This window comes from Cavia porcellus, unplaced genomic scaffold (assembly GCF_034190915.1).
Source record: "Cavia porcellus strain 051 isolate PalLab524CR breed Dunkin Hartley unplaced genomic scaffold, mCavPor4.1 scaffold_10, whole genome shotgun sequence".
NCBI classification, from domain to species: domain Eukaryota; kingdom Metazoa; phylum Chordata; class Mammalia; order Rodentia; family Caviidae; genus Cavia; species Cavia porcellus.
The window spans coordinates 67,963,305-67,976,546 of record NW_026947493.1 but is presented as its reverse complement, the minus strand read 5'-3'; the positions used below and the strand labels follow the sequence as shown (position 1 = coordinate 67,976,546).

At 39.8% G+C, this 13,242-nt stretch overlaps 1 protein-coding gene across 3 annotated transcripts in view; it reads left to right on the top strand.

Annotated features, from left to right (window-relative positions):
* The first annotated feature begins 7 nt into the window (after window positions 1-7).
* The window catches only part of Virma (vir like m6A methyltransferase associated), a 64,490-nt gene continuing 51,255 nt past the window's right edge, over window positions 8-13,242 (top strand). For 2 of the 3 annotated variants that reach the window (XM_063257569.1, XM_063257568.1), the window contains exons 1-3: window positions 17-197; window positions 8,274-8,389; window positions 12,296-12,382. In XM_063257569.1, the coding sequence (XP_063113639.1) occupies window positions 135-197; window positions 8,274-8,389; window positions 12,296-12,382 (266 nt within the window). In that variant the 5' untranslated portion in view covers window positions 17-134. Of the gene's footprint in view, window positions 198-8,273; window positions 8,390-12,295; window positions 12,383-13,242 lie in introns of all 3 variants that reach the window. The other variant, XM_063257570.1, reaches the window with a different exon arrangement.

The following is a 13,242-nucleotide window of genomic DNA, read 5'->3' as shown; positions in this document are numbered from 1 at the left end:
GGGATAGGTTGAGCCTTGGAGCGCCAGCGCTGCGGTCAGCGGAAGTGCTGTGGTTTCTCCCTCTCCGGAGCCACTGTCTCCGAGGCCGGAGCGCTGCCCCGGAAGTCTACCCCCGTTCCCCGCCCGCGGCAGACATGGCGGTGGACTCGGCGATGGAGCTGCTATTTTTAGATACTTTTAAACATCCGAGCGCTGAGGTAAGGTTTGGCGACGCCATCCCGACCCTGTTCTTAGACGCAAAGACTCTAAAAAAACCGTTAGGTGCCCTGGACTTTTTCTCTTCCACTCGCAGCTCGGAATCCTCGCGAGCACCGCCCGCCACCAGCCTGGGTGTGAGCCCCGCGCCGGGGGAGGGCGGCGGCCCCTGCATCTCCTGCTGCTACCCGCTCCCTCCCCCCGCCCCCGCACCTTTGCGGAGCTGGCTGCTCGGCTGTGGTGCTTATTTTTACTCTCTTCCTGCGGGGTCGTGGTTCTCGAGTTTACCTCAGGAGTGGTGGGGGCGTCTTGGCATCCCGTCTTTGACAGTAGTGCACAGGTTCGAGCAGCTCGTGCTGCTTTCGGGGGTCCCCAAGTTGCGACGTCTCTCTTCTTTGTGACGCCTTCCGGTTGAACATCGTAGCGATCTCACTTTGTCATGGAACTTGAATGCTTCGGAGGGAAGATTTCACACATTAGGGCATTGAGACAGTTGCGTCTCCTTTACTCGGAGAGTCCGAAGGGAGGAGAGTTGCAGAGAGGATTGTGGTCTGCACAGAACACAAACGTTCTCTAAACGGCGGCGAGGGTGGCAATTGTGGAGCTGTCTATGTGGACCAGATTACTCGAGCCCCTCAGAGCGTATGAATGGCTCTGCAATGCTTAAATCGAATGTAGCTAGTTGAAAGTTGGCCAGAAATGAACTTTAACAAAGACTACAGAGTAACGGAAAAAGCAAGAAAATACAGCCTGTTTTTTTTCTATCTTAAATAAATTTATCAACTTAGAGAAGTGTTATTTTTTCAGAGGTAATTTATTTCCTTTTGCATTTTACGAAGAGTAGGAACCTTGATACTTAAGATTGAATTTAGGAAGTGCTGGCCTAGTGTTTTTTTTTTTCTTTTCTTTCTGTATTGCTATTTCTAGCCCTAGGTATTATTATTCTTGGCTCTTTGAGACAGTCTTGTGTAGTTCAGGCTGCCCTTGAACTCACTGTGTAGCCTCTGCTGGCCTGAAGCATGGAGATACTCCTGCCTCAGCCTTCTGAGTGCTGGGAATACAGACGTGTACCACCACATCCGGCTCTGTATCTTATTTTTGAGGCAAAGTTTGCTGAATTGCCTAGACTGGCCTCAAACTCGTGATCCTCCTTTCTGTACCTTGCAAGTAGTTGAGATTATAGGCAGCTGACAAGAGTGTGTTCTGCTATTAAACTCTTTGAGGATTTGTCTTCTCAGCTCTGTCTTCAGTGCTTCGGACAGTAGCTAGGAAAATATGGGTGATCAGTAAATATTTGAATGAAAATGTTTAAAATATTCTTTCTTTTATGGACTAGTAATCCGGGTAGTGGTTGATAATGTTGCCCTTTTATGTAATGCTTTATAGGACTGTAAAAGGCAAAAGTTGGACGTTTTTGTTTTTGTTTTTTTGAGACAGAGTCTCACTGTGCAGGTCAGCTGACCTTGAGCTCATTTTGTAATCTAGGCCGGTCTCAAGAATTTGCAGTGATCCTCCTGTTTCAGCCTCCCGAGTGCTGGGATTACAGGCATGTGCCACCATGCCCAGCTAGTTGCAGATTTTTAGATTAGCATATTTTTTTTTTTTTGTCTTTTTCATTTTTATCGGTACCGGGGATCGAACTCACAACCGCCTGCTTGCAAGGCAGGTGCTTATGCCGCTGAACTAAACCCCCAGCCCCTTAGATTAGCATATTTTTGTGACAGGGAATTTGTTTATAACCTTGTTTTTATGAGGGTCAGTTAGCACTGTTCAGTGACTGCTGTTCTTTGACTGTAATTTCAGCTAGGCTTTAGGAAACTTACAATGGTGGCAGTAGCTGTACTGGAATAAACCTGTTGTGTTTAGGAAGTTTGATTTTCATTCATCATTTATTTAATCTTTTTTTTTTTTTTGTCATACTGGGGATTTAGACCCAAGCATGCTCTACCGCTCAGCCAAGTCCCCAGTTTTTTTAAAATTTTGTTTTGAGACAGAGTTTTGTTAATTTTCCCAGGCTGCCTTAATTTTGTGATCTCTTGTCTTCAACCTCCTCAGTAGCTCAGAGTACAGCCATGTACTACCCACGCCCTCCTTCATTCATTTTTAGACAAACTTTGAGAACTGTGCAATGGTCAGGAAGGAAATACTTTCTCATGTAGGTGAAAAAGAGAGGGTTTGGAACTGAGTCTTGAAGGCGTAAAGGTTTATGGGAGATAGAAGTATTGAAATGTTTGTTCTCAAAAAGTTTATAATAATTTTAGGTTAGTGTTACAAAATCTATGATGTAAATTAGAATGTGATTAATGTACCACAAGGTGCAGTGGAAATTGCTTTGAGTTTATCGTCTTATTTCCAAAGTACCAATCAGCTGACATTTTAGGACCACAGTTGATATTTACTTGTTCCCTTTGTGCATATTAAATGTTGTGTGATTTCAGAGGAGAGGAATTTTTTTCTCCCTCAGTACTGAGGTTCACTAGGGCCTTTATACTGAGCTAAATTTCCAGCCCTTTAAATTTTTTTGAGACAGGATTTGCTAAACACCCAAGTTCCCCAGACTGGGCTGGAATTTTTGATCCTTCTGTTTCCTGTCTGTCAGTAGTGTGGGAATTACAGGTGTACATCACCATGCTGGGCTGAGATCGCTCTTCACTTAAGAATATTAGGGAAGACTTCATCAAGGTGCTTGGCATGGGAACATGATCTTTAGTGGAATGGGAAATGTTTCGTGAGTGCAGTCAGGTAAGAACACACGAGTAGTCACTTGAGTAGTAAGTCGTCTGTTGGGGTCTGCCCAACCAGCGGTGTGAGCTGACAGCTAGGCAGTTCAAAGCCAGCTCAAGGACTGAATGTCCACTAGAGTGTAAACTTTTTGTAGGAAGTGGATAGATTTTGAGTAGACAAATTATATGATTAATAAACTGCATTAACTGGTCAGTAATAATGCTGCAGAAAAAACAGGAGAAAAAATGAGGGAGAAAAAGTGAGATGTGATCAAAGTTCAAGTTACCAAATGGGAATTAATACTTGTTAGCATTTACTGTGAATATACTGTGCCAGACACAGTGTTTTGATTATTTAAATAGACAATCTCTGGTCCTTTCATTGGTTTTGCAAGATGGATTATCCACATTTTAAAGCAACTGAGCATGAAAGGCAACTTGTCTAAAGTGGCATAGATAGACGAAGGTATACCAACACCCAATTTGCTACCTCTACAGCTGTGTCGTATTGTGTCCCGATGGGGTTAAATAGGAAGGAGTATACAGAAGATATGTTTTGGATACAGCTGATAGGATGACAGCTGATAGTGTGCAGTTAAAATAATAGAATTCTAATTGTAGAGTCTAGAGAACTGGTGGGACCATTGATAGTAATGGAAAAGTACGGGCTGGGGATTTAGCTCAGCGGCATAAGCGCCTGCCTTGCAAGCAGGCAGTCGTGAGTTCGATCCCTGGTACCGATAAAAAGGAAAAAGACAAAAAAAAAAAAAAAAAAAAAAAAAACGGAAAAGTATGGAAGTGCTTTTCATTGGGTATTCCCAACAAATTCCCAAGATAATTTTAGTTTTTGATGTGGTTAGTACTAAAACAGATAGGTTCCCAAGTAGGAAGCTGGGAATCTGTGTCACACTTACTTATTACTTATATTTGTAGGGTTTATTTTTGGTTGGAGTGCTGGAATGGAACCTAAGTCCTTAGGCATACTAGTTGAGCATTCTACCATTGACCTACAGCCCAGTCTTAACATTTATTTACTATGACAGTCTTGCTGTGTGCAGGTTGGCCTTGAACTGGAGGTGATCCTCCTTCCTCATCCTCCCAAGTGAAGGTATTACAGTTGTGCCTCCATGTCTGACTGTTGTTATTTTTGAGAAATACTTTTGAAGGTGAAAGTATAGTTTTAGGAAAAGTAAGACAAGTAAAATAAATAACTCTTTGTCCTTTTCAAAAGAATTTCTAATCTGTTAGGGAAGATAAACTTACTGAAGTTTCACAGGGGAAGTCCTTCAGTGGTGCTAAATGAATTATCAATTATATTTGTGGTTTTTTGCCTGACGATCTGCCCGCCTCCCTCCTTTCTTCCTATCTTTTCTCCCTTCCCTTTGCATTAGGAAGTCAACCCAGGGCCTTTGTACTGAACTATGTCTGCAAACCCCATCTCCCTTTCAAAAATTCTTTGAGACAGAGTCTGAATCACTAAGTTGCCCAGGCTAGCTTCATCCTGTGGGCCACTGGATGTAACCGCCTGGGGTTCGGAAAAAGGTCCTAGAAGGCGATACAGATTAGGGGTTGTCATTTTCCTATGGGAGAAAAATTTCATTTTTTTGGTACTCTGTTGGTTATGCAAAGAGACTCTGTCCTGCTTTTCTTCACCATTTTACCTTTTAGTCACAGTGAACTGTGTATGTGATTTCTTGACTCTTTGAAGTTCTTGTTTGGATTCCTTTTGTATATGCTTTCTTTCTTTGCCCAAGGAGCTCTTTTTTCTGATGTTTTCCTCTAACTTAGCTCTGTGCTACTTCTTTTAGGAAACCTTCCTCCTTATGTCCCCCTGACAAGTGCTTCCTCACAATGTGCGTTAAGTACCCCTCTGTGGTTTCACAGCATCAAATATACATTTGTATTTTGGCAGTTTGTCTGCTGCTACAATAGATTATCTGTTCCTTAATGGCAAGATTTGTCTTAATCTTTTGTTTCCTCAGAATCTAGTACACCTTGGAACATAATAGACATTTTGATACCTGTTTAAAATTTTTTTTTAACAAAAGTGGTAGCAGCTACATAGAAACGTCTATTTTTTTGAAACGTCTGTTTATAAACGGTAAATAGAACAAATTTTCAAACAGAAAGGCTGTTTGAAAACTCCTAACATATTTCTTTCCTTTTTTTCTTTTTTTTGCTGGGACAAAATATTTGATGCCTGCAATTTAAAGGTGGAGAGGTTTATTAGAACTTTTAGTCCTTTCATGGTTAGCTACATGGTAGAAAGGTGAAAGGGCCTGATCAGAGGAAAGCTGCTCTTGTCCTGGCAGTCAGGACGCAGGGAGAGAAAGAGGGAACCAGAGAAGGAGATGCAGTAGGCCCCTACAGTTCATAACCCAATAACCTGTCCCTTCAATCAGACCCCCATCACATTAGGTGTAGAGACTCTGTGGTTCAATAAGGGCCTTCTTATGAGTTTTTTAGGGGGGTAGGTGAGTTATAAACCCTAACATTTTGTCTTTTATCACCAAAGACTTCATTTACATCTCTATACAAAATGCATTTAGTCCACCTCTTAAGCACTGTGAAAGTCCTAACAATTCTAGCATTGTTAAAAAATCCAAGGGCCAGGGCCTGGGGATTTAGCTCAGCGGCATAAGCGCCTGCCTTGCAAGCAGGCAGTCGTGAGTTCGATCCCCATTACCGATAAAAAGGAAAAAGACAAAAAAAAGAAAAATCCAAGGGCCAAATTTCCTCTGAGACTCAAAGCAAGCTCTTGGCTTTTGAGCTCCTGTAAAAATCAAAAGACAGTTACACACTTCTGACATACAATGGCACAGGGTAAAAGTTCTCATTCTAGAAGGGAGGAACAGGGGGATAGAAAGGAATGGGATCAAACAAGACCAAAACCCAGCAGGGTAGCTTTGTGTTCACTGTCCAGCAAGCACCTGGGGCAAGTTGCTGCAAGTTGTGAACTCAAAATGGCTTAGATGGCATGCCCCTCAGGAGAGCCTCCTGTAGTCCCCCTGGCCACCTGATTACTGTCTTCAGCCTTTCTTAGCAGACATTCCACATTCCTGTCTTCTCCAAAATCTTCAGATCTCCACTGCATCTTGAGTTTCACACTCCCCTTTCAGGCACACACTGCCTGGCTTCTTAGACCTTCTTCTGAAATCTTGGTGGAATCTTTCCTGATCCCACACTTCTTGTATCCCACATTTGTATAAAAATCGCACCACATGAGTGATGCTTAGGTTTGTAGCTAGAGTAAGTGGTAGCCTGTCCCCTTTGAATTGTGTCTATAGACCCTGGGTAGCTGGCTCACAGTGAGCTGAGTTCCCTGGGGCCTTCTTCTCAGAGCAGGGTGTTTCAATTTTTTTTTTCTTTTTCCTTTTTTTTTTTTGTCTTTTTTATTGGTACCAGTGATTGAACTCACGATCGCCTGCTTACAAGGCAGGTGCTTATGCCGCTGAGCTAAATCCCCAGCCATTTTCTTTTTATCGGTACCAGGGATCGAACTCACGACTGCCTGCTTGCAAGGCAGGCACTTCTGCCGCTGAGCTAAATCCCTAGCCCCTGCGTCTTTCAATTTTAAGCCTTATAACCTATGATGGTGGGGTCTTGCTGATTTCTGAAGTGCCTGTGAGGCATCTTTGCAATTGTCCTGATGTAAAGGTTTTTTATGTTAGTCTTTTTAGTGACCAAGCTCTTTTTGCCAGAACTTTATAGGCCCTTCTTTTCAAGCAAAACTGAGAATTTAAAATTATCCAGCTCTACTTTTGCTCTTGATTTTCAATGTAGACCTGGCTATAAACCCCCACGAGTACTCATCCTACATCCTAGCCTTGGGCTGCCTTGACATTTCTTTTGTCAGATTAATTAGTTCATTAGTCTTAATCTCAGTCTCCTGCAAAGTTTCAAAATGAGCAAAATGTAGACAGATTCTTTTTGCCAGAAAGTAATACACCTGGACTTCAGTCCAACTACCAGTGGAGTCCTTGTTCCTAGCTGAAACCTCCTGAACCTGGTCCTTGTCACCTGTATTTCTATCAGCATTCTGGTATTCTGAACTCTGACCATCAAGCTTAGCTTCAGCATTCTATGTTTTTTCTCAGCCGGCATCTCCAGTCCTTTCTAAAGGCTTCTTAACCATGTGTGTGTGTGCGGTCATGTAGTTACAGCAACAATCACAGTTCTCAGGTATCAGAATCTTTGAGACAGGGTTGACTGTGTTGTTCAGGCTGGCCTTGAACTCAGCTATGTAGGCCAAACTGACCTCAAACTCTTGGTAGTTCTTTTGCTTCAGCCTCTTGAGTGCTAAGATTATGGGCTAGTACCAAAATCTTAGTTACATTCTTGTTGCTCAGTCACAGTACCTGACAGATACAATTTAAGAGGAGGAGAGGTTTATTTTGATTCATGTTTTAGAAGTTTGTGCTTGCATGGCAGTCAACATAGTGTAAGGGCCTGGGTGGAGGAAAGCTGACATCTTGGTAGCCAGGAAGCAGAGAGGAGGAGGAGCCAGAAGGGAGATACACACGTCTAGGTCACACCTTGCTGACCTGCCTCTTCCAATGAAGCCCCACTTCCTGTCACAGCTATATAGAACCCTCATGATTCAGTCACCTTGCAAAAGCCCTGGCTCTGAACACATGAGGCTGTGGGGAGATGTTTAGGTATAAACCTTAACAGTAAGTCATCTTCTATGTAGTAGAATAATTAAAAGACTTTGTTATTAGAGGGAAGTATAAAGCTGGGTGTGGTGGCACAGGCCTCTACTCCAGTACACGCCTGTATTGGGAGAAGACAGAAGATTATCACATGTTGGAGGCCAGCTTGAACATATGTAATATGTAGCAAGACCCTGTCCCCAAACCAAAAAAAGGGGGCAGTATAATACCAAAGTTTGTTTCTTTTGTTTATGTACTACAACATTTATTAGCTACCTAAAGTGTCTTTGTAATTAGGATACAGCTCCTATAGCAAGAGTCTGCATAGTGATAATTTTACATATACAGGGCTTTCTCTTTCAGTAATCTGAATGGAAATAATTTAGGGCAAATATGACTCTTCTACACAGTGCTGCCTGCTCATCCTGAAATTCGTGTATTGATTTAAGCAAAACATCACAAGTAAATGCACTGCAAAGAATGTTATAATAATTGACAGACTTAATGATGTATATTGTGTCATCAGCTGTTTTTTTGAAAACATACATATGTATACACTGTAAATAATAAAATACATTTAGCCACCTGGAAGGTTATTTTTGCCATGCTGAAGGACAGAGTTAAAAAAATGCGTACGTTTTGAATTGAGAAACAGTGTTTTGCTTACAATGTGTCCCCCACCTTTTTTTTTTTTTTTTTAAAGCAAAGTTCTCATATAGACGTGGTTCGTTTTCCATGTGTGGTTTATATCAATGAAGTCCGAGTCATACCCCCAGGGGTAAGAGCCCATAGCAGCCTACCTGACAACAGAGCATATGGGTAAGTTAACTCTTTTCTGTAAAACTGCTTTTTGACTTATAACTTTCTTAGGAATGCATCTCTTTTTTCGGTGATAGGAATCAAACTCAGGACCTTATGCATGGTAAGGAGATGCTGTACCACTAAGCTACGTTCCCAGCCCCTAAAACATATATTTAATTTTAAAGAGAAAAAAATTCAAAACAATAGGAGAGTACCAATGGTTAATACATTGCATGTTGCTCTCTTTAGTTACTCAGAGTACAAGATACGTGGGTTCAGTTGTCCAAACAATATTAGCAATGAACTAAGAAAAATTAGTAGTGTAACTATCTTATCTATCTATCTATATTATTTCTTTCAGCTTCTCATACCAGAGAGATAATATGGTGATTATACATGCAAGCCTAATTTATTTCACTTATGAGTATGGTCTTTGGTTGTATCCATTTTTTTTTTTTTTTTTTTTTTGTCTTTTTTGAAACGGGGTCTTGCTATGCGATTCAGGCTGGCCTTGAGCTCACTTTGTAGCCCAGGCTGGTCTCGAACTCGCAATGATCCTCCTACCTCAGCCTTCCGAGTGCTGGGATTATAGATGTGAGCCATCATGCCCTGCTAGTTGTATCCATTTACCTATAAAAGTCTCATGTTTATCTTTCTTTATGGCTGAGTAGTACTCCATTCTATGAAAATACCACATCTTTTTTTTTTTTTTTTTTTTTCCTTTTTTCTTTTTACTGGTACCGGGGATCAAACTCATGACTGCCTACTTGCAAGGCAGGTGCCGCTGAGCTAAATCCCCAGCAAAAATACCACATCTTTTTTATCCATTTTTTGGTTAATGGGCGTATAGGTTGTGAAACATATTGTTCAATGCAAAAATTTAAGGTACTTTTTTCTGAGTTTTAAAACCCTACAGTTTCACTGGGTAATGGTTCTGGTGCATTGTAATCAATTCTTAAGGTTTCTGTATCATGCATATATAATCATAATTTGAAAAGAAGAATTATTGACCTAAATAGTAGGTAAGGCTTTTCTTTGTTCATCCTCTTGGAAAAAAGTCAAATAGATTTATATTTTCCAAAACATTTTGGAATGGCATAATCAAATAAGTACTTTCTAACCTTTTTCTTGAAAATAGAATTAGTTTGAAATAAAAGCTAATGAAGATGCAAAAAAATGTACCCTTCCCTTTCTATACTGTTGGTTGAAGCTGGACATGGTAGTACATCCCTATAATCCCAGTTCTAGGGAGGCTGAGGCAGGAGGGTTGCATCAAGTTTGAGGCTAGCCTGAGTGCCGAGACTGACTCGAAACAACTGCAACAAGATAAATAAAAATAAAATCCAGGAATAGGTAGGTAAAATAAAAATTCCTATAATCTCTCCATCCTGAGAGAATTCTAACAGCATTTGGCATGTTACTAATATGTGTTTGTGTGTGTGTGTGTGTGTATGTAGAACCAGTAAGTTGTAAAATGAAAGTCTGATGCAGTCAAACTACTATTTTTTTTTTCTCCTTTTTTTGTGGTACTGGCTACCAGGCTACACTAGCTGCATCCCAGCCCTTTTCGTTATTGTGTTTTGAGCAGGATCTTGCTAAATTGTACAAGCTGGTCTTACAGTTTTTGGTCTTTGTGTCTCAGCCTCCCACTTGCTGGGATCACAGGGATGTACCAGCACGGCTGGCTCAGCTCTTGATTTCTTCAAATCACTTTTTAATGATCAACACTTCAGCCATTGATAACTCAAAAATAAAGAATTTGCATTTCAACCACTCTTGTTTCTTGACACATTGGAGATCTGGGTCTAGGATGCAGAAGAAAGACAGGAAGAAGAGACTAGAGTTGTTGGTGTGCATGGTGGAATTTGGGTAAAGTAAATGTGTGCTGCTACTTTGACCCCAATATATATGTACTACTTTGTATGTTCTTTAATGTTATGTGAGAAGTACTTTCATAGTATTAAATATTACTTGAATGTGTGATTTCTAATAGCTGCATGGTCTGATGAATGACTGCTGTAATTCATTTGACATTTGTGTGGGGGCCATCAGAAGATTTTTAGTTTTGAACCATGAGTAATGGTGTGATTAACGTGTTCTTGGGCTGGGAGTGTGCCTTAACAATAGAGTGCTTGGCTCTAGTTAGATCCCTAGCTAGAACAAACGAACAAACAATGCTCTTGAAAAATGCTTTATTTGCATATTATCAGTGTTTTCATAAAAAGAACAAACAATGCTCTTGAAAAATGCTTTATTTGCATATTATCAGTGTTTTCATAGAAAGAGCACCCAGGAAGAAGTGGGTCGAATGACAGGAGTATTTCCTGTTTTCTCTTGAGTTTTGTCACCACCTTACCTTATTTATTTATTTATTGTCTTTTTGAGTCACGGTCTTGCTGCACAGTTCAGGCTGGCCTTGGGCTCACTTTGTAGCCCAGCTGGTCTCAGACTTGGAAATGATTCTCCTGTTTCAGCCTCTCAAGTGCTGGGATTACAGGAGTGCCCCACCATGTCCAGCTTTTTTCACCGCATTGCCCTTTCAGTTTGAATTTTTTATTTCTACCAGAAGGAGAAAAAGTTCCTACTTTTCCTTTTATTTCTTCATGAAGGAGTCTTTTTGATGGCGCTGTGGACATTTTACTTTCTACCATTTGCGTTGTTATGTAAATGATCAACAGACTATGTAGTGCTTCAAATCAAGATTTTAGGTTCACCTAAAGAATTTAAGTTAAAAATGCTGTGATATATATAGTTAGCATCTTTTTATATCAAGTGTAGAAAAACTTCAGTCTAATGTAAATTAAATTGGCTTTAATCTTACCCCTATAATAACTACCCCCCCATAGATAAATTATAACTAGCTATGCTTTTCAGTGTCTGTTTTTTGCCTTTTACAGAAAATTACTGTGTCAGGGATGTTCTTTGAGAAGTGGTTCTGTGAATCTGATAGAACTCCTGTCTTACTTTAAATACAGTATTGTGAGGTGGAGACCCTGTCTCCTTTGCCTGTCCCTCGTGCAGAAACCTGCAGGGCAGGCAAGTTAGAAAATCTGCCTGTAAGTTATAATTCAGGGCTCTACTGCTGCAGTTATATATATATATTTTTTTTTTTTTTTTTTTTTTTTGTCTTTTTCATTTTTATCGGTACTGGGGATTGAACTCACCACCGCCTGCTTGCAAGGCAGGTGCTTATGCAGCTGAGCTAAATCCCCAGTCCCTGCTGCAGTCATTATAGTCTATATTAATGTGGACTAAGTTGAAAAGAAATTGTAATTATAATGTTCAACTTGAAGTTAATTTAAGATTCTTTTTGTTTTGGAAGTGATTTAAAGAATTATCCAGTTAGATAATTATAATAGCATTTGCCTTAAAACTGTTTAATGTAATACCAAATAGCAGGTGAAAGATGATTAAAATTTTCTTCTTCTTCTTCTTCTTCTTTTTTTTTTTTTTTTTTGAGACAGAGTCTTGTTGTGTAGTTCAGACTGGCCTTGAGTTCATTAAATAGCCCAGGGTGGCCTGGAACTCATAGCAATCTTTCTGCCACAGCCTCTTGAGTGCTGGGATTACAAGTGTGTGCTACCATGCCCAGCTAAAATTTCATTCTTTTTTTTTTTTTTTTTTTTTTGTCTTTTTCGTTTTTATCGGTACCAGGGATCGAACTCACAACTGCCTGCTTGCAAGGCAGGCGCTTATGCCGCTGAGCTAAATGCCCAGCCCCTAAAATTTCATTCTTAATAATTCTTAAAATGAACAACTGGCTGTCTGAGAATTGGGTATGATTTCGTTAAATGTCAATTAACTGCATATTTTTATGTAAATTTTAGGACTGTTGTGACTGAATCTTAGGATTGCCTTAAGTTGGTACTTAACTGTGTTGTTTCAGTTTGAAAGGCTGGAATTTTGACCTTGTTTCATTTGCAGGGAGACATCTCCGCACACCTTTCAGTTAGACTTATTCTTCAATAATGTAAGCAAACCAAGCGCTCCGGTTTTCGATAGGTTGGGAAGGTATGTACCTACGAGGTAATTTCATCTGGAACTTACGAGTTAGGAGGCAAACCTTGTTATTCCTTAGACAGAAGCAAAGGATGTATCTAGTAGTAAATTCCAGGATATGGGTTTAATTTTATTTGTTGCCAGTATGAAATTAGTGTGAAATTCCTGATAAGATTTTGACTTTATTTATAAAATAAAAATTTAACTGTGTGAAACATTAGTAATCTTTTATTAATTAATTTATTTTTTTGTCTTTTTCCTTTTTTATCGGTACCGGGGATCGAACTCACGACTGCCTGCTTGCAAGGCAGGCACTTATGCCACTGAGCTAAATTCCCAGCCCCAAACTTTTATTTTTTAATTGTGCATACTTGTACACATACTGTCACATCATTTGTTGGTAACATAATTTGGAAAAAATTACATAAACACAACAAGAACTAGTATTTTCTGTGTCTTCTAATATCACACCACTGTGCAGTTTGAAAATTCATGGTCACATTTTGTAAAATGAAACTTGTTAATAGATCACTTTTTATATTATTTAATACATATTAGATTTATTAAAGTTGGTTGTTTTGATGTCAGTATCTTCTTGACAAAAACAGAGTACTTCTCTCTTTTTTTTACTTTTTTTTCAGTGTTGCTAGAGATTGAACCTAGGGGCCTTGCCTGTGTTCCATGCTGTCCCACTGAGCTAAACTCTAGTCCTAGGATATTTTTCTTCAGTTTTGGTTTTTATACACATTGTTATAAGATTGTAATACAGAAGTTGTGTACTCTGGCTTTACAGTAGAACTACCTAGGATGCTTTTACAAAAATATTGATGTTTGTAGTTATTCTGAATTAATCAAATCAGAATCTTTGGCAT